The sequence below is a fragment of the Delphinapterus leucas genome, chromosome 13 (assembly GCF_059928025.1).
Source record: "Delphinapterus leucas isolate spDelLeu-1000000601 "Yukka" chromosome 13, BTC_Dleu_Yukka2, whole genome shotgun sequence".
Lineage (NCBI taxonomy): Eukaryota > Metazoa > Chordata > Mammalia > Artiodactyla > Monodontidae > Delphinapterus > Delphinapterus leucas.
Window position 1 is genome coordinate 34,862,124 of NC_143141.1, and position 25,210 is coordinate 34,887,333.

The 25,210-nt window shown below is 42.6% G+C and overlaps 1 protein-coding gene across 2 annotated transcripts; it reads right to left on the reverse strand.

Moving 5' to 3' along the window:
- Positions 1-845: 845 nt before the first annotated feature.
- On the reverse strand, positions 846-23,509 carry PCYOX1 (prenylcysteine oxidase 1). 2 transcript variants are annotated; one of them, XM_022561221.2, is made up of 6 exons: positions 23,350-23,508; positions 22,059-22,265; positions 20,856-21,030; positions 5,197-5,408; positions 4,688-4,840; positions 846-4,169 (listed from the first exon to the last, which is right to left on the reverse strand). In XM_022561221.2, exons 1-6 carry the CDS (start codon positions 23,468-23,470, stop codon positions 3,508-3,510), a joined length of 1,530 nt encoding a protein of 509 aa, XP_022416929.2. In that variant the 5' UTR covers positions 23,471-23,508; the 3' UTR covers positions 846-3,507. The 2 variants fall into 2 exon arrangements, with proteins under 2 accessions (XP_022416929.2, XP_089779165.1); XM_089923039.1 differs by lacking the exon at positions 4,688-4,840 and having other exon boundaries at positions 23,350-23,509.
- Between the last annotated feature and the right edge of the window lie 1,701 nt (positions 23,510-25,210).

Here is a 25,210-nt window from a genome sequence, read left to right on the forward strand (position 1 = left end):
CTTATTCTGATTTTTTTCTATCATGACCTGTTCCTGGTTGTGACTGATTTGTTCACGGGTGTTGTTTTTTGTTTTTTCTGTTTTTTGGGGGGTTTTTTTGGCCATGCTGGGTCTTCGTAGTTGCGTGCCGGCTTTCTCTAGTTGCAGTGAGCGGGGGCTATTCTTTGTTGCGGTGCACGGGCTTCTCATTATGGTGGCTTCTCTCGTTGCAGAGCACAGGCTCTAGACGCTCGGGCTTCAGCAGTTGTGGCGCACGGGCTTAGCTCTACAGCATGTGAGATCTTCCTGGACCAGGGATCAAACCCCCGTCCCCTGCATTAGCAGGCGGATGCTCATCCACTAGAAGTCCCTGAGGTTTTTAATGCATTAAAATACAAGAATCTTATTAAATATGAAACATTGGCAATGATGCCCATTTTCTGTATCTTTTACCACTGAACAGAGATAAAGAAGCTGCAAGCCTGAGTGGGTTTCTTCTGAAACATTAACTGGAATTTTCAAAGTTCTTGCCATAACTTTGACAAACTCTTACTTTTTCACATACGTTTACATACCAAGTACGGTTTTGCTCAAACAACACAGGTTTGAATTGTGCAGGCCCACTTCTATACAGATTTTTTCCAAAATAATTTTGGATTATTAGTAAATAATTTACTAATACTACAGTGCTACACCATCCATGGTGGTTTGAATCCACGGATTCTGAACTGGATGGAGGAACCACATGTGCAGAGGGCTGACTGTAAGTTACACGCAGATTTTTGGCTGCTTGGGGGTCGGCGTCCCTACCCCCCACATTGTTGAAGGGTCAACCATATAGTACAACAGAAGTGAAACACAGGAAGTCATGATATCATGGTTTTATTTTGAACATACGTGGGAAATTTTGAATACAAGAGTAGAAATACAATTCCAGAGAAGAACATTCCAGTGCACTGTGGTTCTTTGTGGAGAAGATCGTGATAACACTGCCCATGATATATTCACCTAGTTCATAAATTTTATGGTTCACAAACTCAAATGAGAGATATTTTACAGATGGTTGTATCATAAACCTAACTTTAAGAAACCTATCAAGCAAATGCTTATTTTTGTGATCTGGTAAAAAGCCTACAAATCATGAATTGCTTTAAAACTGGAGAGTGGGGTGTACACTGAGTATGTGAGGTACTTGTAAAGTATAATAAAACGGTGGCTTATGTGTATGTAAAGTGGTATTTCCTATTTATAGGAAATGTTTACAGCAAAAGAATAGCGAGAGGGATCAAACTAACGAAGGCCAATACATTTTTATTTTTCCATTCTCTTTTTAATTCTTCACTAATGTCAACAAGCTTGTGTTTTTTGCAGCCACGTAGAGCTGAATTGTTGAACTGGTTTTCTAAGTGTGGTTCCTAGACCAGTAGCATCACCTAGGAACATAACAGAAATGCAGTCTTCTGTATACCACTCCAAACCTACTGAAACAAATTCTGGGGTGAGGCCCAGCAATGTTTTAACAAGGCTTCCAGGTGATTCCGATGCACACTCAAGTTGGAGAACCACTGGAGCAGAACTTGGCCTTCATTCAGCCCCTGCATAATTTTTACCAGTCTCTTCTGTAAAAAGATGATTTGAGCGGCCTCCTGGAATAATAGGCCCTGATAGGTTTTTCTTCCAATTAAGAAAAAAAAGTTTTTTTAATGCTGTAATTGCATTGATACTAATATGCTTGACATACGGATAACCTGTTTTGCTCTTTGAGGAAACAACTTCAGATGCCTTGTTGGAAAACAGAGTTGGGTTTGATATAACAGCAACCTTTTAAATTGGTGTTCTAAGTACATATATGTCCTATCGCAAAACAAGTCTATAAGTGATAGAAATTAAATTACCTCACTAGTATTCACCCACTTTTAGCATATACATAATAGTATTACACTCTCTACATAACTCTCTTCATTAAAACCACAAAAGGAAAAACTGAATGTCTCAACATACTTATTAAGAATAAAAATAGTAAAAAGCTGACCCTTTGACAAACTATAAATTTAATTCCTGCCTCTACATCAAATATATCTTGGCAGTTTTATCAGCATATTATTCACAATTGTAATAGAGAAGAAATTGTTTTAAGAATCAGTGTTCTCTTTTTTGCTATAATCTGGAGGGCTTTTTTTTTAAAAAAACAATACATGTTAACTTGGTTGCAGTTACTTTTAGAATTCACAAGCTTTTACTTGTCCTGTCCTCCCAGTGACTATAAGGACAGTCACTCATGATCTTTGTACAGATGGAGAACTGGTTCTCAAGTTTGGCTACATATTAGAATCATTCAGGAAGCACTCCTACAGGTGATTCCAATGTACAGCTGAGGCTCAGAACCAGGGCCTCAAAAGATTTCAGCAACCAATTTCTCAACCAAAGTGCTACAGTACCTTTAGAAGCATTTAACAGTTTGAACATACACTGGATCTGATCAAGCAAGGTGTCTTACTGAATATCCTCCTCTAGTGCCAACTGCTCTGGAGTAATCTAAGTTGCCTCTGCGGTGAGACTGTCACTGCATCTTACTATCAAGATTACTAGAGTTCTCAATGAGAGAAATCATTCTTTGCAACATGGACCCGCTCTGATAATGGATTGGGTTTCTTGGGACTCGTAAGGCACTAAAAACCCTTGGGAAACATCATAAACCACCACCATCAGTGAATCTCAACCCAGGATGCACGTTAGGAACTTTCAAAAGCTACAAAAAGCTGAGGTCCTGTCCTCAATCAGCTAAATCAGAATCTGTTGTGGAGCTCCATCACTATTTTTAAAAGCTCCTCAGGTCAGGGTTTGATAATAGAAGGCCAATTTCTTAAATCAGTAGCCTGCACTTCTCATTTTACTTAAGATTTTTGTATGACATCTTAAATTTATACTAAACTAAGACTTCTGATTTTCACCCCTAATGAAATAGAGACAGAAGCAATGAAAAGAACATTCTGAAAGTCAAGGCTTCAAGCATGGGCATATGTACTTTGAAAAATATAAATTACTAAAGCCAGGCATAAGATACCAGCTCCCATAGTAGTTGTATCTGACTGAAGATCACATCCAGCTGCGAAGCACAAATGAACTAGTCCCGAACTGAAAGATAAGTCTTCCTCAAGTGCTCCACTTAAAATGCTTTAAGGTTTGGTTCAAAATCCAGGGCCCCACCCCAGACCTCTTAAATCAGAATCTCCAGAGGAGCTAGAGAATCCGTACGTTTAACAAACTCCAGATGATTCTTATGATCAGAGAAGTCTGGGAAACACTGCTGATGGATATTAAAGAAAGAATATATTTTGGAGATGCAATAGTTATGCCTTCATGCTTAATTAGAACCTTGTATATCTCACGATTCACTGGGATTACTTTTGTTAAACAATGGTAACAGCAAAATATCTGTTTCAAAATCGTCTCTGCTCAGACTGTGTTCTTTTTTGCAGTGATGATTCCATTTGGAACCAGGACGGAAAAAAAAGAAATAGTGGTATTTCATAGTTCAGTTTTAAGTTTCTCATATAAGTCCTCTTGGTCAATCATGTGTGTGTGCCCGTTCCAGCGGTGATAGGCGAGGAGAGCAGCATTGTAGCCTGCAACAGCACTCATTTCCATGGCACTTGCTGCAACCTCCATGCCGTTGAGGTAATAAAGTCGATCGTGGAGTATGATGGAAGGGCATTTCTCTGGAGGCGTATAATGAGGGTATGCAAGCCATGACCGCTTCACAGCATAATCATAGGACACAAAGAGCTTTAAAATTTGTTCTTTAGTAAGAGGTCCTGCTGAAAAGATCTTCCAAACGTGTGACCTGTCCGCTTTTGGTTGAGGATTATTATTACTTTCTTCTACAGAAGACACAAACCCAATGCTGTTAATGAACAAATCTGGATTATCAGTGGTTAAGACTGTACCGAGATCAAACTCATCTAAAGCTCTAGAGGTAAAGACAGTTGAATTCAACTGCCCCTTAATTAAAGTTGTCACTAAAGGTTCGTAGTATTGATGGAATTCCTCAATTGGAGGATCAAAGTTGAGAAAAGTTATATTGGACATTTTTCGATTCAATGGAGTGGCCACCAGGACGATGTCATAGAAGGCTGAATGGGTCTCAGATCCGGTTTGGTAGACCGCTTCATACACCTTTGTGGGATTTCCTAGAGGAAATAGGGAAGCATACATTTTTTTAATGTTTCTAACATACTATATTTTATACCTTCTAAAAATAATTCTATACCTTCTTAATAGTTTCTCTATAATTCTAAGGAATTAAACAAGTTTTATCCCTTAAGATAATTATCCCTTGCATTTGTATTGCAATGAGGCCAATTTTCTACTTGGAATGGAAATAAAATCTTGTCAATAAGTACAAAATATGAAATTTTTCCTTCTGAGGATGAAATTGTATTTTAAATCCAAAGAGTCATACTGCTGTACTTGAGCACATTTGTGAATATTTCTACATGACATACAACACCTCCAATTTAAAATTCCATCATTTGGCACTTCCCTGGCCGTCCAGTGCAGGGGGCGCAGGTTCGATCCCTGGTCGGGAAACTAAAATTCCGTTCCATCATTTGGAACTGAGTGAGAGATGGAGAAAGAGGTTTTTCTCCCCGAGCAGTTATTTTCTGCAGGGAAAATTAGGAACAGTAAAATGGAAGTTCAAGTTTACCTGTCTGCTTGGTCCTTGTTTTCTCCTCTATGGACATTACTGAGCCAGATATAAGATTGCTTTTGGAAGCCTGAAGGAGCCGTGAGCAAACAAGTTTATTGCCACCTTTTACTGCCCAAAGGCCAGGATCAGTACAGGACATTGACACTGCCCCTGTCAGCGGTAGGAAGAAAATGTGTTTTAATTCTGACTCTGTAAGAGGCCCTCTACCCACTCTCCCTTCCCAATTAGCTAAGCCCTGCTCCAAATGTCTTTAGACATTGCCAAGTGGCTCTGGGAGCAGAATCTCCCCCAGAGGAGAAGCATTCAACTAATAAAAGCTAAAGACTCTGTTCCCATAGAAATGCACATTTACATATACACAGTTTTGCCAACATTTTTATTGTGTCTGAGGTTTCACAAAGAAAGGCAGTCTTCTCCAAAACATGGCCTAAAGTAAGGAGCCACCATAGCATCAGGTAAACCACTCTGTAAACTAATGTCCATAACTATTCCAAGCCCTGACTTACCTACAAAGCCATTGATGTTCATGGTTTGGCCATAATTGATCCTCATGACAGGAGTAATAATTTCATCGAGGAACTTCTCAGAAAAGCCTGCTTTCTGCAAGGTTTCAAGAAGTGATCGGTTAAATAATCCAAGGTAGTCGTCCCCTCCTAGGGAATGTAGTAACTTTTCTACGCTACTGAAGGCATAGTCATGAGATTGGTAGCGGTAGATCCTTTTGAACAGAAAAGAAATGGCCATTAAACACCAAACAAGACAGGGGGAAGGGTACACATAAAAAAGGAAAATAGCATTCTAAGACTCAAAGCGACTTTCATGTGTCCTTCTGATGAGTCCCTACCTATCCTGTGAGATGCACCTCAGTCACCATCTGCCCCAGGTATCCCAGAGGTTCTTGGCCTCCCTCTCCCTCCGCCTCCTCTGGGGGAAGTCCACTGTCCTTTATATACACTCTTCTGCATTAATATGGTCACTGGGAGCACCTTTCAAGAAGTAGGTATGTCTTTTTTTTTTTTTTTTTTTTTTTTTTGGTATGTCTTATTCATCTTATCTTGAGCACACTAAGACATGTCTAAAGTTAAACTTTACCTTTCCACTAGACTTGATCCCCTCTCCTCCCACAACCAAAAATAACAAGTTACTCCCAACATCCTACATGTCATTCTCAGTTCACTTAGTTTCAAATTTAAACATTTCACTTCTCCTCTCTGCTTCTCCCACCTAAGAAGGAAACCTTATCAATCTTTCTAACATCTCTTCTGTTACTTCATTCTCATCTCCCTGATCTTAAGTGAGGATTTATATTCAAACAACTAAAATGAATAACTGATCTACCTGCCTCTAGTTTCTCTTCTTTGAAACATTTATGAATCTCCCAGATGTCCTAAAATACCCTTATTTTGTCATCCATCCACTTACTCAAAAAACATCTTGCGTATTACTGTTACTTACTAAAGTTCTGACATTAAAAAAAAACATCATGGATTTTTAGAGCCAAACTCATCAAGTCTAACTAACTCCTTTGCTCAATTGCAGATAAAGAAGCAAAGTAGAAGTTAAAAAACTTGTCTAAAAGTCACATGGCAAGTAGAAGGCTCAAGAACCACTATCCCCCTCTGCCTTCAACCACACACACACACACACACACACACACACACACACAAATCTTCCACTTGAATACAGCTGACCCATTCATTCACTGCTCTCAAATATGCTCTGAGTATTGCTCCCAAACACTGCACTGCCTCTTCCCTCCATCTGGAATACACTTCCCATCCCTAATCATACAACAACTAGCTACACTTTCCTTCAGGGCCTGAATCCCAAACCCTTTGCAAAGTCTTACCCAACTTCCCAGGCCACAGTGATGTCATCACCTCCAAAAGTCCCATAAAACTTAGCACTCATGCTCCGCACTTAGATACTACTTCGAATTATTTAATTTTTAGGAACTATCACCTGACATTCTCTGCACTTTAGAGACGTGAAAAAATGTTCACATAAATTAGTTCATGCAATAAGTCAATACATATTTTTTCAGGGTGCAAGTGATACAAAAATGAGGAAGACGTGGTTTCTTTCTCTCAAGGAACTTACAGCTAGGAACAGGTACTCAGGTATACGCACAGATAAGTGTATGAAGCCAAGGAAGAAAGAAGTGCCAAGGAAAGACCTCTACCAGTGATCACAGAAGAGTTTTTACATCAAATTTCTTCTCTCAAAATAATCTGTAATTTTTTTAAAGAGCAGAGATAATGTCATATCCATTTCAACATTACCTACTGTCTAACGGTGTAGTATACAAAATGTTGAATATATTTTTGTGGAAAAATTCTCTGTGCCAAAACTGAGAAATTAAAATAACTCCTTCCAGCCCATACTGTTTGGCTTGTAGTCCCTAGGAAGTTGGAGAAAGTAAGATGAGAACGCTGAGTTCTTCAGAAAAATAATACACTGAATACCTCATCAAATGAAGAGCAATCTTTTGTAATGGTCAGCATGACAAAATAGTAGCCAATTAAATAACTTAAGTATGATGTGATAAAAAAATTATTCCCTGCCTCCTCCCGCCAGAGCCCCAACCCCGCTCAAACAAACCTCCTAAGTAAAGGCCTCATAGAGGGTGACATGAGACAATATATATATACCGTATAAACACTGAGCACTGTAACTGCTTTACAATACTAGTTGCATTACAGCGGTCCCCAACTTTTTCGGCACCAGGGACCAGTGCCATGGAAGACAATTTTTCCACGGACGGGGCGGGGGTGATGGTTCAGGCGGTAATGCGAGCGATGGGGAGCGGCGGATGAAGCTTCGCTCGCTTGCCCAGCCCACCCCCACCCCCCCACCCCCGCCCCGCTCACCTCCTGCTGTTTGGCCCGGTTCCTAACAGGTCCGAGGCCCAGGGGTTAGAGACCCCTGCATTAGAATGCCTATTTACGGGCTTCCCTGGTGGTGCAGTGGTTGAGAATCCGCCTGCCAATGCAGGCGACACGGGTTCCAGCCCTGGTCTGGGAAGATCCCACATGCCGCGGAGCAACTAAGTCCCTGCGCCACAACTACTGAGCCTGCGCTCCAGAGCCCGCGAGCCACAACTACTGAAGCCAGCGCACCTAGAGCCTGTGCTCCGCAACAAGAGAAGCCCCCACTCGCCGCAACTAGAGAAAAGCCCGCACACAGCAACGAAGACCCAACACGGCCAAAAATAAATGAAATAAATAAATTTAAGAAAAAAAGAATGCCTATTTACTAAAAAGTGAGACGTAACTAGTAGTTTCTGCTAATCAGATTGCTTACACAAACTTCTTTTCTTTTTAAACTACATTTGTATACCCCCTACCCATTTATTCACTCATTCATTCATTTAATCATTCAACAAATATTTATGGAGCATCAACTTTGAGTCAGACACTGTTCTAGGTGCTAAGGATGCAGAAGTCAGTACAACACAGAAAAAAGTCCCTGCTCTAATGGAGCTTTTGTTCTAGATGGGGAAACAGGCAATAAAATAAATAAAGAAATGCAAGCAAATTATATGACAGTTTAGAGGATGATAATTATCAAGGAGAAAAGTAAATCAAAAATAAGATTGGAGGGCTTCCCTGGTGGCACAGTGGTTAAGAATCCACCTGCCAATGCATGGGACACAGGTTCGAGCCCTGGTCTGGGAAGATCCCACATGCCACGGAGCGACTAAGCCCATGCGCCACAACTACTGAAGCCCACGTGCCTAGAGCCCGTGCGCCTCAACAAGAGACGCCACCACGATGAGAAGCCCACGCACCACAACGAAGAGTAGCCGCCCCCACCACCTCAACTAGAGAAAGTCCGCATGCAGAAACGAACACCCAATGCAGCCAAAAATAAATAAATTAAAAATTAAAACTAAAAAAAAATATAGATTGGAAATGCTTGGAGCTGACAGGGTTGCAACTCTAAATAAGATGATACAAAAAAATAAGTAGTCAAGGAAAGCCTCACTGAGAAGGTGATCCGTCAGCAAACACCCGAAGGAGGTGAGGATACAATCCTTGGAGGGACGGGAGTGGGGGGAAATATTTCAGACAGAGGTATGAGCAGTGCAAAGGCCTTATGACAGCAGCATGCCTGGTATTGCAGCTGAAGCAGAGAGATCCAGGAGAACAGGTAGAGGCACAGACAGAAAAAAGTAGGGAAGGTGGGATGAAGCACTTCTACAATAATTGAGTAAGGACCTTAAAAAATCTGCCCCTACATAAAAGCAATGAGAACACCGACAAATATTGTCAACATCAACTTTTTCAAAACTCTGGAAATAAACAAAATCCCAGGAGAATTTATTCAAGGAAAATGGCTGAATGTCTGTAAGAACAAGTGAGCCTTGTGGTATTTTAACTTCCCCTATTCCCATTCCCCTCTTGCTAGCAACAAGGTAGCCTTCAAAATCAGCAGCCTTGCAATTACAATCCCTGTGAAACCAGCAAGCTGGCAGCCACAGGAGGGGATAAAACAGGCTTGGAGCATCCCAAAATTCCCATTCCCAGAGAAGTGCCACTTTTGCCCTATCTGGCAACTCACTCAAAAGCTCTATCCTCAGGGATTGTCCTTTTGTTTTTTTAAATACAATTTTTAAAGGATATACTCCATTTACAGTTATTACACAATATTGGCTATATTCCCCAAGTTGCACAATACATCCTGTAGCCTATCTTACACCCAATAGTTTGTACCTCCCAGCCCCCACCCCTGTATTCCCCCCTGCCACTGGTAACCATTAGTTTGTTCTCTGTATCTGTGAGTCTGTTTCTTTTTGTTATTTTCACTAGTTTGTTGTATTTTTTAGGTTAGGGCTTGTCTTTTTTGACCTGACTCAGAGCTCGCTCTGTACAAACAGCCCATCCTGAGTGCATCTGTCAAAAACATCAGCGGCAATTCAGCTGCCTGAGGCTGTGATGCCAACTGGGGCTAATAAGAGGCTTAACAAAAGATTGAAAAACTCCAATTCATTCCTGGGGACCTAGAAGCTCATGTCCATGTACAAGGCTGTCACATGCCCAGGAAAGACCTGACAAGGCCCTAATCTGTCACCTCCGGCTGACCTTGAGGCTTTGAGCAAGCCAGAAGTAAAGGCTAAAGTAGAGTTGTAAACCACCCTCCAGAGCATTGCAAACATATCCCAACACACACACTTGAGTAGCCATACATGGCAAAGAATACAGACTTCACAGAATCGGTCCCAGAAAGTCACTAAACAAACAAACAACAACAAACCTGGGGTGAGGGAAATTGTGATTTCCAGAGCTGCCATTTAATATTATTTTCAATGTCCAGTTTTCAACAAAAATCACGACATACTCAGAGAAACATGAAAGTATGGCCCATACATGGGGTGGGGTGGGGGGGAGGAAGGAGTCAACAGAAACTTTCCCGGAGAAAACCCAGACATTGGACCTACCAGACAAAGACTAGTAGGCCTCGCTACACGGCACATGGGATCTTAGTTCGCCAACCAGGGACCGAACCCACGCCCCCTGCATTGGAAGCACAGTCTTAACCACTGGACCACCAGGAAAGTCCCATAGACAAAGACTTTAAATCAGATATTATAAATATGTTCAAAGAACTAAAGGAATCCATATCTAAAGAACTAGAACAAGTATGAAAACAATGTTGATTAGAACAAATAGACTGTTAATAAAGCAATTATAGAAAAAATTTTTAATTCTGGAGTTGGAAAGTATAGTCTGAAATTAAAATTCCCTAGAGGGGCTCAACAGCAGATTTGAAACAGCAGAAGAATCAGTGAATTTAAAGATAAGGTCAGTTGAGGGCTTCCCTGGTGGCGCAGTGGTTGAGGGTCCGCCTGCTGATGCAGGGGACATGGGTTCGTGCCACGGTCTGGGAAGACCCCACATGCCGTGGAGTGGCTGGGCCCGTGAGCCATGGCCGCTGAGCCTGCACGTCCGGAGCCTGTGCTCTGCAACGGGAGAGGCCACAACAGTGAGAGGCCCGTGTATCACACACACACACAAAAAAGATAAGGTCAGTTGAGATTATACAATCAGGGACAGAAAGAATCAAGAGTTAAGAAAATGATCAGAGCCTCGGAGCCTGTGAGACAACAAAAAGCATACCAAGATACACATAATGGAATCCTAGAAGGAGAGGAGAAAAAAGAAACAGACAAAAAATTTATGAAGAAATAATGGTCAAAAATTTCCCAAATTTGATGGAGGACATTAATCTATACATCCAAGGAGCTCAACAAATCCAAAAAGGATAAACTCAAAAAAATCTACACCTAAACACATAATGGTTAAACTGTGGATAAATAAAGAGAAAATCTTGAAAGCAGCAAGAGAAAAGCAACTCATCCAGCAAAAATGATCCTCGGTAAGATTAGGAGCTGACTTCTCTTCAGAAGCCATGATGTCCAGAAGATAGTGGGATGACATATTGAAAATGCTGGGGGAAAAGAAGACTATCAACCAAGAGTTCTATATCCAGCAAATCTATCCTTCAAAAATAAAGAGAAATTAATATAATCCCAGGTAAACAAAAACAGATAATTTAACACTAGCAAACCTTCCCTACAAGAAATACTAAAAGTTGCCCTTCCGGCTGAGATAGCACCAGACAGAAACTCAAATCCACATGAAGAATGGGTAAAGGTAATTAAATACGTAAATATAAAAGACAGTATAGGGGCTTCCCTGGTGGCGCAGTGGTTGAGAGTCCGCCTGCCGATGCAGGGGACATGGGTTCGTGCCGCGGTCCGGGAGGATCCCACATGCCGCGGAGCGGCTGGGCCGGTGAGCCACGGCCGCTGAGCCTGCGCATCCGGAGCCTGTGCTCCGCAGCGGGAGAGGCCACAACAGTGGGAGGCCCGCGTACCACAAAAAAAAAAAAAGACAGTATAAAGATATACAGTTTACCCTTAAACAACACAGATTTGAACTGTATGGGTCCACTTATACACAAATTTTTTCTAATAAATATACAGTTGGCACTCCATTTCCACAAATGCAGAACTCACAGATACAGAGGGCCAACTGTAAGAGATCTGAGCATCTGCAGGTTTTGGTATCTGTGGGGTGGTCCTGCACCCAATCCCCCCCATGCATACCAAGGGACCACTGTATATGCTTGAAATTCTTTCCCCTTATCTGACTTTTTTAAAACTGCATAAAGCAATAATTATAAAACTAATAAGCTTATAGAACATAAAGACATAATTTGTATGACAATAGCACAAAGTATGGTGAGGTAACAAAGCTATATTGGAGTAAAGGTTTTGTGTACTTTTGAAGTTAAGTTGGTATTAATTAACATTGTTTTAAGCAATTAACATTATGTTAAGATAGTAACTGTAATCCCCAGGGAAACTACTAACACAATAACAAAAATATGTATTCTGAAAGAAGCAGCAAGAGAATTAAAATGGTACACTCTCTAAAACAAAAGAAGGCAGCACCTAGAGGATGAATAAATTCTGGAGATCTAATGCACAGCATAATGATGATAGCCAGCAATACTATTTTATATACTTCCAAGTTTCTAAGAGACTAGGTCTTAACTGTTCTTGCCGCATAAAAGAAATAATAATTATGTGACAGAGGTGTTTAGCTATGGTGGTAATCATAATGTAATACATATTATAAATGTATCAAATCAACATGTTGTACACCTTAAACTTACACAACGTCATATGTCAATTATATCTCAATATTTTTTAAAGGCACTATGCTAACAATGAACAATACGAAAAGGAAATGAAGAAAACAATCCATTACAATAGCATCAAAAAGAATAAAATATTTAGGAGTAAACTTAACCAATGAGACAAAAAGACTTGTACACTGAAAACTACAAAACACTGCTGAAAGACATTAAAGACATCCTGTGTTCATGGATTGGAAGACTTGAAATTGTTAAAATGTCCATATTACCTAAAGTGATCTACACATTCAGTGCAATCCCTATCAAAATCCCAGTGACATTTTTTTTTTTTTTTTGCAGAACTGGAAAAAATTCCTAAAATTCACATGGAATTTCAAAAGATCCCAAATAGCCAAAACAATATGAAGAAAGAAAAACAAAGCTGGAGGTCTCACACTTCCTAATTTCAAAGCATAATACAAAGCTACTGTAATCAAAACAGTTTAGTGCCAGCATAAAAACAGACATACAGATCACTGGAACAAAACAGAGAATCCAGAAATAAATTCTCATGTATATCATCAAATGTTCATCAAAGGTGCCCAGGCTACACAATGGGGTAAAGAATAGTATCTCCAACAAATGGGGCTGGGAAACTGGATATCCACGTGCAAAAAAATGAAACTGGACCCTTACCTTAGATGATATACAAAAATTAATTCCAAATGGATTAAAGACAAAAACATAAGACCTGAAACTATAGAACTCCTGGAAGAAAACATAGGGAGAAAGCTTCATGACATTGGATTTGGCGATGACTACCTGGATATGGCAACAAAAGCACAGGCAACGAAAGCAAAAAGATAAATGGGACTACATCAAACTTAAAACCATCTGTGCAGTGAAAGAAACAATCAACAGAGTGAACAGGCAACCTACAAAACGGGAGAAAATATTTGCAAACCATGTATCTGATAAGGGTTTAACATCTAGAATATATAAAGAACTCTTACAACTCAGCAACAACAACAAAAATCCAATTAAAAAATGGGCAAACAATTTAAATAGATATTTCTCCAAAGAAGACATACAAATGGCCAACAAGCATAGGAAAAGATGCTCAAGAGGGACTTCCCTGATGGCAGAGTGGTTAGGAATCCGCCTGCCAATGCAGAGGACACGGGTTTGAGCCCTGGTCCGGGAGGATTCCACATGCCGCGGAGGAACTGCGCCCATGCACCACAACTACTGAGCCTGCGCTCTAGAGCCCACAAGCCACAACTACTGAAGCCCACGTGCCTAGAGCCCATGCTCCGCAACCGCAATGAGAAGCCCGCACACTGCAACAAAGAGTAGCCCCCGCACACAGCAATGAAGACCCAACACAGCCAAAAATAAATAAATAAATTTGCAAAAAAAAAAAAAAAAAAAGATGCTCAACATCACTAATCATTAGAGAAATGCAAATCAAAACCACAAAGAGATTATCATCTCACACCCATTAGGATGGCCACTATCTAAAAAACAGAAAATAACAAGTGCTGGCAAGGGTGTAGAGAAATTAGAACCCTTGTGCATTGTTGAAGGGAACGTGAAATGGTGCAGCTACTATGGAAAACAGTATGGTGTTTCCTCAAAAAATTAAAAGTAGAATTACCAAAAGATACAGCAATCTCACTTCTAGGTATATATCCAAAAAAACTGAAAGCAGGATCAAAGAGATAATTGAACACCCACGTTTACTGCAGCATTATTCACAATAGCCAAGGGGTGGAAGCAACCCAAATATCCATCAAAAGATAAATGGGTTAAAAAAAAAGACAGGAGTAATGAAGAAACAGAGGAACAAAAATGATATAAGACAAACAGAGGGACTTCCCCAGCAGTCCAGTGGTTAAGACTCCGCCTTCCAATGCAGGGGGCACAGGTTCAATCCCTGGTGGGGAACTAAGATCCCACATGCCATGTGGTGCAGCCAAAAAGAAAAAAGACATATAAAAAGCAAATATCAACAGTAATTAAACATAAATGGACTATACTCTCCAATCACAACACAGAGATTGGCAGACTGGATTTAAAAAAAAAAAATAATCCAACTTATCTTGTCTACAAGAAATACACTTTAGATTCAAAGACACAAATAGGTTGTAAGTAAAAAGGTGGGAAAAGATATACCATGCAAACAGTAATGAAAAGAGAGCAGGAGTGGCTACATTAATATCAGAGAAAATAGACTTAAGACAAAAATTGTTTACTAGACACAAAGGAGGACATTTTATAATGATAAAAGGGTTACTCCATCAGGAAGACATAACAATTATAGACATATATGCACTTAACAACAGAGCTCCAAAACACATGAAGCAACACTGACAGAACTGAAGGGAGAGACAGACAGTTCAACAATAATAGCCGGATACTCCAATATCCCACTCTCAACAATGGGTGAACGAGTACGCAGAATACCAACTGTATATTAGTTCACTATGGCTGCCGTTACAAAGTATCACAGGCTGGCTGGCTTAAACAACAGAAATTTATTTCCAACAGGTTTGGAGGCTCCAAGTCCAAGATCACGGTGTTGGCAGGTTTGGTTTCTTCTGAGGCCTGTCTCCTTGGCTTGCAGGTGGCCACCTTCTTGCTGTGTCCTCACATGGTCTTTCCTCTGTCTGTGCACATCCCTGGTGCCTCTTCTGTGTGTTCTAATCTACTCTTCTTATAAGGACAACAGTCAAATTGGATAGGGCCCAGCCTAACGGTTTAATTTTAACTTAATTACTTCATTACAACCCTATCTGCAAATACAGTCACATTCTGAAGTACAGGAGGTTATGACTTTACCATATAAGTTTGGGGGTGGGGAGGACACACAACTCTGCCCAGAACAAACAGGAAATTTAAAAATGATGAATGGGATTATCTACATCCTATCAGGTCTTCCAAGCCATGGCACAGATTTTGGCTGTAACTCTGCAAAAGCCACTGAAAGTTTCTCAGCAGAGGAGTAATGTGATGACGCTTAGATTTTTAGAAAACTACTTTGGCTGCGATGCTGAAAACGGATTGCGATGGCACAAGGGCAAAAGCTGGGAGATGAGTTAGGAGGTGAATTAGTTTCCTATTTCTGCAGTAACAAATTATCACAAACTCAGTGGCTTAAAACAATACAAACTTATTATCTTATGGTTCTGCAGGTTAGAAATCCAAAGTCAATCTCACTGGGCTAAAGTCAAGGTGTCAGCAAGGCTGGTTCCTTCTAGAAGCTCTGAGGGAAGAAACCATTTTCTTGCCTTTTTCAGTTTCTATAAGCCACCTTGGCTCATGGCCCCTCCAAGCATCACTCCAACTTCTTTCTTCCATCATCACATCCAATACTCATTCTGATTCTCCTGCCTCCCTCTTATAAAAACTCTTGTGATTACATTGGGCCCACCTAAATAATTAAGAACTATCTCCCCTTTTCAAGATCCTTAATCTAAAGTCCCTTTTACCACGTAAGGTAACACATTCACAGGTTCCAGGGATTAGAATGTAGACATCTTGCAGAGGGAGGCAGGCATTATTTAGCCCACCACATGAGGCTATTCCAACAATCCAGACAGGACTTCCCTGGTGGTCTAGCGGTTAACACTCTGTGCTTACAATGCTGGGGATACGGGTTTGATCCTTCATTGGGGAACTAAGATCCCACATGCCACCAGACAAGAGATAATGGTGGTTTGGATCAAAGCAGTAGCACTGGTGGTGGTGAGAAGTGGTGAAATTCTGAATATATTTTAAAGACTGATAGGATTCAAGATAGACTGGATTTGGGAAATAAGAAAACGAAAAGAATAAAAAATGACTTTAGGTGTAACTTTTTTCCTTTGAGGAATAAAAAGGGTGTTTATAAAGCCTTTCACTATGAGTTCTATCAGTCTCAGATCAAGAAGTGTTAAGGATCTAACATATCCCCAGAAATGCACTAAGTGCTAGAGACAAGAATGAGCTTGAACCCAGCCTATAAGCCAAGATATCTCAACGGGAAGCCATTTTGTGGACCACAGGATTCAATTAAACAAATATGTGACTGAATATCTATGACGTTCTGGCTACCATGCATACTACAGAACAACACAAGTGTGTGTGTGGTGTGCACCATACAATACTTAAGAGATGTTCGAAAAGAGAGATGAATGGTGACTAGAGTATTAGGAAAGGGGTGAGATAAGACATGAATTCTGGAATAAAGAATGGCATCCAACCAGAAAAACTGCATAAATAAATGCTCAGAACTGGAAATTGACTTGGCAAGTGTGGATATCAAGGGCAGCAGGATCTCCACCCAAATACCTTCAACAGCAAAGAAAGATGCATACTCCCAGGGGTGTGGGGCGTTGCCTACCACAAGCTTGAACCCTCTTTCAAGTATCATGGTTTACTACTGTTACATGGGCTTTTGCTCACACTGTGCACACTCTGAAATGGAAGCACAAAAATGACAATGTACCTCCCCAAAGCTGGTCAACAAATCTCCCAAAAACTTCTACAGATGATCACACAAGCCACTTTAAAAAGGAGCCAACTGGATCTGTCATATATATCCAAAAAAGTGAGACAATATGTTGACCAAGGACTTTAGGTTTCTTACACCATTCAAAGAAAGAAAAAACTCAAGAATATTCTCCAATTACGCATTTTAATCTAGTGGTTCTCAACCCTGATTATAGGCAAGATTCACTTGAGGTGAACACACCAATGCCCAGATGCCTACTACAAACCAATGAAATAAAAATTGTCTAGGAGTAGAGCACAGCATTCTTTTTTTTTTTAATTTATTTTTTGCTGTGTTCAGTCTTCATTGCTATGCGAGGGCTTTCTCTAGTTGTGGCGAGCGGGTGCTACTCTTTATGGCAGTGCACGGGCTTCTCATTGTGGTGGCTTCTCTTGTTGTGGAGCACAGGCTCTAGGCGTGCAGGCTTCAGTAGTTGCAGCACACGGGCTCAGCAGCTGCGGCACACAGGCCCTAGAGCGTGCGGGCTTCAGCATTTGCGGTGCACGGGCTCAGTAGTTGTGGCCTGCGGGCTCTAGAGCGCAGGCTCAGTGGTTGTGGCGCACGGGCTTAGTTGCTCCGCAGCATGTGGGATCTTCCCGGACCAGGGACTGAACCTGTGTCCCCTGCATTGGCAGATTCTTAACCACTCTGCCACCAGGGAAGTCCCACATCATTCTTATTTTTAAAACATCTCCATGTTGGGAATTCCCTGGTGGTCCAGTGGTTAGGACTCCGCACTTCCACTGACGGGGGCCAGGTTGCATCCCTAGTTGGGAACTAAGATCCTGCAAGCTACGCAGCATGGCCAAAGAAGAAAAAGATCCCATGTGAATATAATGTACAGCCAGGATTAATAACTACTTTACTGAAATGTTGGGGATTTCACTGTTCCAGATTCCTCTTTGGCAACCTCTGTGGCTCCCAATCCTGGTTTTTGTAACATGAGTGATATTACAAATATTTAATAACTGGTACAACATTAAACAGAAAGTAGACTGACTACAGCACTGGAACTGAGTCAAGACTCCCTGCTGGAGCAGTGGAGGAGACTCCCAGGGAAGAGAAAACATGCAGCTAGTAGCTATTTCACAAGTCCAGCAGTATTTCACTACTTTAGCAACTGGCACATGCTGGCTCAATGCCTGCCCTTTCTCCAACTGTCTCATAGGGTATGACAAAATTATCAAAATAAGATCTGCATGCTCTTGATTTATTGAAAGAAACAGTAATGTATGATGGATGGCCTTTTAAACAACATAAAGGTCAGTGCTCTATAATCAAGTATCAAAGATACACTGGAGGGGGGCAGTAATTCCATAAAGTTTGGGAATTGTTTTCTAAAATCAAAAATAGTATAATCTACAGGGAACTATATTCAATATCCTGTGATAAACCATAACGGAAAAGAATATGAAAAAGAATGTATATATATGTATAACTGAATCACTTCACTGTACAGCAGAAATTAACACATTGTAAATCAACTATACTTCAATAAAATAAACTTTTTAAAAATAGTATAATTTATGTATCCCCTCACTGGGTCTTTTTCACAGTTCTGTAATACCCTGAATTCACCTGAAAAGTGATTTCTTAATTTCTCAAAGGGCAATTCTCTACATGTCAAGAAAACTGATACACACAGGCAAGGCTGTATCTGATGCCATGTGAACTTGATTTTCCTGCTGAGGATGCAGCAATATGCCCCCTTTCTTTAAAAAGTGACTGGCTGTAGGGCTTCCCTGGTGGCGCAGTGGTTGAGAGTCCGCCTGCCGATGCAGGGGACATCGGTTCGTGCCCCGGTCCAGGAAGATCCCACGTGCCGCGGAGCAGCTGGGCCCGTGAGCCATGGCCGCTGAGCCTGTGCGTCCGGAGCCTGTGCTCCACAACAGGAGAGGCCACAACAGTGAGAGGCCCGCGTACCACAAAAAAAAAAAAAAAAAAAAGTGACTGGCTGTAATGCAGGGGACAAGGGTTCAATCCCTGGTCCGGGAAGATCCCACATGCTGCGGAACAACTAAACCCATGCACCACAACTACTGAGCCTGCGCTCTAGGGCCCGCATGCCGCAACTACTGAACCTGCATGCTGCAACTACTGAAGCCCGCGTGCCTAGAACCTGTGCTCTGCAACGAGAAGCCACCACAATGAGAAACCCGCGCACCGCAAGGAAGAGTAGCCCCCGCTCACTGCAACTAGAGAAAGCCCACACGCAGCAACGAAGACCCAACGTAGCCAAAAAATTAAAAATTAAAAAAAAAAAGTGACTGGCTGTCTCTATACAAATTCTATATATTTTCCTAGTAAACTGCTTGTCTCTCTACTAGAATATGTATTCTTTGAGGGCAGGGACATGTTCTGGGTTCTAACATCTTTAGAACCTAGAATACTGCCTGGCACATAATAAGTACTCAATATTTGGTGAATGAACAAAGGAATGAATGACTACTTTAAAACAACCTGCACTATAGCTGAACTTAACGTACCCGCTGGAAAGGAGTTCAAGAAATTGACCTCAGAATGATGTTTAGAAAGAAGGAAATCCCTAACTACTGTAAGTTACACAAACTAGAGTACATTTATCCTATTCACCTCTTACATTTGTGCTGGGCAATACTTGGTCATATGACATGTAATTTTACCTTTTTTTTTTTTTGACAGATTTAATTTTATTTATTTTTTTTGGCTGCATTGCGTCTTCATTGCTGCATGCAGGCTCTCTCTAGTTGTGGCGAGTGGGGGCTACTCTTTATTGCGGTGCGCAGGCTTCTCCTTGCAATGGCTTCTCTTGTTGCGGAGCATGGGCTCTAGGCACGTGGGCTTCAGCAGTTGCAGCATGCAGGCTCAGTAGTTGTGGCACGCAGGCCCTAGAGAACATGGGTTTTGGTAGTTGCAGCGCACAGGCTCTAGGGCGCATGGGCTCAGTAGTAGTGGCTCGCAGGCTCTAGAGCACAGGCTCAGCAGTTGTGGCGCACAGGCTTAGTTGCTCCGCAGCATGTGGGATCTTCCCCGACCAGGGATCGATCCTGGGTCCCCTGCGTTGGCAGGAGGATTCTCATCCACTGCACCACCAGGGGAAGTCCCTAATTTTACCTTTTTAACAATTATTTTATTCCGTTGGCACAGGCACAGTAATGAAACATTATTAGCATTTACAAGCTGAGTTTCTCCAGGACCTAAAACTGTAAACCGGCATAAAAATTAGCACATGCCAATGACCTTAAAAAAAAAAATAGGTTGTATCTTTCAAAGGTAGACTGGTTATCTTATGTTATTTTTCCTACTTACCAAAGCAATGCATATTCATACACAAAGAAATTTTTGAAAATACAGAAAAACATAGAGAAGGAAAAGAGGCACCTGTATTCTCACTACACAAGACAGTGTGGGAATTTAATATCCTAATTTAAATTCCTGGGTCTCAGAACTGATATTTCAGGCTGCTGGCTGACTGAAACATCACATCACAGTTAAATAAAGCTCATTTAAGTTTTCTGATCCTTTCTACAAGCTCTTGTACACATCAGCTCATTCATCTACACACAACACTAAAACAGTTCCGAGATTAAGAGAGAGGACTCTGGAGCCAGACTGCCTGGGTAAGAACTCCAGCTCCACCAGTTACTAGGCGGGTGGACTTGCACACTTGAAACCTTTCTAAGCTTCCACCTTTCACACCTGTGAAAAGAAGCTAATAACAGTACTTACCTCAGAGAGCTGTCACGAGACTTCAAGGAGTTAATATTTGTAGAGCATTTTAAAGTGTCTGGTAACATTAAATAAGCATTTGCAAAATATGTTTTCAGAAGCAAAAATAAACTACCCTTTCAGCTTCAAAGTGGATAAATGGTCTGCGTATTGTATACAAAACATTTTGCCTAACGATCTTAAAAACAGGCTGCAGTTAGGTAGAGAACTGTTCCAAGAAACTATAATTCCTACAGATCATCTAATAAGTCTTAGGTTAAATGGAAGAGAAGAAATTACCTCATAAACTTGTCTAATATATCCTCTACCCACATGTGCATTCGGAGGGACTGAAATCCATAGTGCCAAATTAGTTTAATCATGTTTATTATAAACCAGCTGCTCTCCTCATATACCAGAGTCTCTCCGTTATACACCCCCACTAGGCCACTAGGGCTCTGAACAGCAGAGAGACCTGTAAAAACAAAGAAAGGTAGCTAAGTCAGTGGTTTCTGTACTGCTCAAATGAGAGAAGATAATCTGAAGCTATCGGGGACGTTCTGAAGTGAGTGAATCCGGGCTTCCCCCAGTTCGCAGGAGACATGTTAAAGGAGCTCTATCTTTAGAACAGTGGGTGATACACTAGACACCACACTTTCCAAAAGCGGATTCCCTGAAAGATGGGTTGGATGATCATGCAGATATATCAAAATGAGACTGGCTATAGTTAGTCTAAAAAGACTAAAAAGTCAAAAGAAAAAAAACCAAAGGATGAGCTGAATTCAACTTAAAAACAGAAATGTCAGACATGACTCTTGGCAGCATAAATGGCTCCTGGCATACACTCGCCCTCACGGAGGAAAGAGGCCCAGGAGGCGTCCACCGGAGATGTGGCAAGCAGCTAAGGAAAAGAAGTCAGCCCCATTCCTGTGCAAATCCTATTTTGCATAACTGGATTATTTCTGATAACTGGAAGAAGGCCAAAATTACACAATATTCCCTGAGGAAACCGCCTGCAGAGGCTGGCCACGCTTCCCCCACACCTGTCCAGTGCCTCTGCTGGTAGGCAAGCAGTCCGATGTCCCAAGTTCTAGGCACATGTTTGCACCTACAGCTGTATGAGTGACCTTAAGCCAGACACCTCAAGTCTCTGGGCCTCATTTCCCCAGCTGTAAAATGAGCACGCTAGGGTTTCTGCTAACTCAAACCATTCTTTGATTCTTTAACACGAACCCAGAGGTTTGAGAACCCACAGCAGCAACCATCCCCACCCTGTGCCCCATGGCTGTAATTCCAGATAACTGAAGATACAGATAACTAGTGTCCCATTACAGCAGAGCAGCTCCTGAGGCAGTACCAACTGCTAGCAGGAAAGTGAGGAAAGCAGTTTTACCAGCTTCACTGTAAAAGATGATTAACAAGGCAGGAAAGTTTCAGTTCCCTATCTGACAACAATATCCATGCATATTGAAGTCTGCTTGGCTCTAAGACCAAATTACATACCCAGGTCCTTGACAAAACGCTTCATGTGCAGATTTAAAGGATGGATGACGGAACCTCCTGACTCATATTCTTGCCCCTGCATAGTCACGGTGGCCAGACGGCCCCCCACCTCTCCTTTTTCAAACACGTCAATCTTCACATCGTTCCCAAATTTCTGCCGCAGATAATAGGCTGCTGAAGTGCCACCAATGCCAGCTCCAATAATCGCTATGGGGGGAAAAAAAGGAACAGGTTTTTTTCCCTCTTACCAGCTTTGTAGGTTTGCTTTGTTTTTGAAAGGCCGTAAATCAACAACAGACGTTGCTGAAGCCTGTTATCAACAATTTAGGGAAGCCAAGTGACAGCTGCAGTGAAGATAGAATTATGAATCTGGCCAGACACTGCCCCCAGACAAAAGTGGTAGTTACACTTTTTTTTTTTTTTTGCCAGATGGCCCAAGATTCTCACAGTTCGTTGCGGAAGAACCAAGTGGACCGCCGCACACCCTTCTTTGTGCCCAATGCAAAGGAACAGAGGAGGCGGGGCCTTTCAGGACGCATTTCAAATAAAGTGGCCGCCATTTTTGCCTTGATTTGTTCCGTCTCGTTAATGTAAACAGGTTAATGATTCCAAAGGACACGGCTTAAAGGGGAATTAAAAAAAACAAAACAAAACATAATAAACAGGGGGAAAACAACCAAAACGACTCAAACTAAAAGAGTGACTGTTTCGGCTGTGTAGTCGTCCTAGGCAGAGAACTTGTGCAAGCCAGGGGACTGTGCCAGCCGGCCGACTTCAGCAAAGCGGACGGGGGAAGGGCGCCCCAGCCCATCACTGGAAGCAGACGCGGCCAGCGCGGTCAGCTTATCTGCGCTGCTTGGTGTGCTGTGCCCGCGTGCGCCTCTCATCTGCAGAGCGGAATTGGCCCGTCGCTCCCGGACCAGCCAGAAGACCGATCTCCCAACAAGTGCAGCAAGGGAAGGCCGCGGGAGGGGCCTCAGCCTCCCCGGAGCCCAAGGCCTCCGACTCAGGGGCTGCAGGGAGGCCTGGCGCCCGCCCGCCAGCCCGGGTCGCCCCCCTCCACGGCCCATTGCTCAAGTGGGCAAGTCTCCACGCCCGGGAAAGAGCGGTCCGTGGGGCACGTAAAGCAGTCCTACGGTGCGAACCGGGAAGAGCTCCACTTGCGCAAGGAGCTCGTTCTGCGCAGCCCGGCGGGAGTCGCGGGTGCCCGGCCTGGAGCATCAGGCAGCGGCCGCCCGGCGTGGGGCGCGCTCCCACCGCCCCCGCCGCGCGCCGCCTCCTTCTCGCCTACCGATATTCTCCGGCGGGGCCCGTGGCTCGGCGCTCCCAGGGAACCCCCAGCTGCACAGCAGCAACAACCCCAGCCACAGCCCCACGGTCGAGCAAGCGAGCCGCCCACCGGTGCGCTCCATGGCTCTCGAAGCGCTGTTGTCGGACTGGAAAGCCCAGTTGTCCGCCCGCATTTGAGTCTGCGCTCTCTGCCCGCCCCGCCCCCTGGCTGGCCTCGCCCCTCCAAGCCCCGCCCAGGTCCACCCCCAACCTATCCCGCTCTGCTGCACAGGCCCTTGACACCCCACGGCCGCCCTTGACACCCCAGGGCCACCCTTCCGTCCAAGAGCTGCCAACCCGGTCCTCTCGGTCCCCTAAGCCCGCCCTGCCCCTCCGAAGCCCACGCTGCTTCAGGGAGAGACCAAAGGCCTCAGAGGCGGCTCACTTCAGCTTTTAATTTCTTCAGTCGTGCCTTCTTCTGTCCCTTCAGTCGCTCTCGCTCAAACAATGCACACAGCTAATCGCTGCCAGAAACAGACCAGGTGTGCAACAAACACTTTACTGAGTGATCACTATGTTCGGGACTGTTGGGTACAGGATGAATGGGTAAATGGTACTAGGTAGAAGGAAAAATGGGGGAGACCAGGGATGGGGTGGTCCAAAGTGAAGGGAGTGGAAAAATAGTGACAAACATGAATGAAAGTAGTGTACTTACCTCATATGCTGGAACATTATGCAAGCATTAAAAAGATTTGTAACATCAGTATCTATTGTCCTAGTATTGTTAGGTGAGAAAATCTGCTGACTGAGTGATGGGTATTATATGATCCCATTTCTGTAATTAAAATACCCCCCCACCCAGTCAAAAAAAAAAAGGAAAAGAAAAAACTAGTACATGAACATGAAGAACAGTATGGATGGAAGGAAAACAAGTTGGATAAAAAGAAAGGTTAGGGACTTCCCTGTGGATAAGACTCCGAGCTCCCAATGCAGGGGTCCTGGGTTTGATCCCTGGTCAGGGAACTAGATCCCACATGCATGCCACAACTAAGACCCGGAGCAACCAAATAAATAAATAAATAAAATTATGGTTTAAAAAAGGATAAGCTTGGAGAAAGGAAGCAGAAAATCCACTACAAAAAAGGATTCATTTATTGGACAAATATTTATTGAGTTCCTTCCAAGTGGCATGCAGTGTTCCAGGAACTTGAGAAAAATCAGTAGAAAATATTGATTTTTTAAAATATTGATTCTAATGACAGAGACATTCTAGTGGAGGGAGACAGATGACAATTAGAGTAAACAAGTAAATGATGTAGGGTGGGGAAAGAGGAAAGGGGAATGGCTTGCAATTTTAAATAGGATGGTCAGATGAAGCCTCATTGAGCAGGATGGCATTTAAGCAAAAGTTTGCAGTAAGTGAGAGAGTGGACCAGGTGAATATCTAGGGAAAGAGCTTTCTAGGCAAGGAAAATGCCTGGCATGTTTGTGGAACAGCCAGTAGAGCACAGTAAGAAAGGGGGAAATGGAGGTGTTAATGGAACAAGATGCAAGTCACACAAGAAAAAAACACTTCCATGTAAGAACATAAAAATAGGGACTTTGCTGGTGGTGCAGCAGTTAAGAATCCTCCTGCCAATGCAGGGAACACAGATTCAAGCCCTGGTCCAGGAAGATCCCACATGCCACAGAGCAGCTAAGCCCGTGAGCCACAACTACTGAGCCTGTGTGCCACAACTACTGAAGCCCATGTACCTAGAGCCCAAGTTCCACAACAAGAGAAGCCACCGCAATGAGAAGCCCACGCACTGCAATGAAAAAAAAGAAATAAAGTCTTTTAAAAAAAAACAGAAAGAACATAAAAATATGAAGATTAAGTCTCC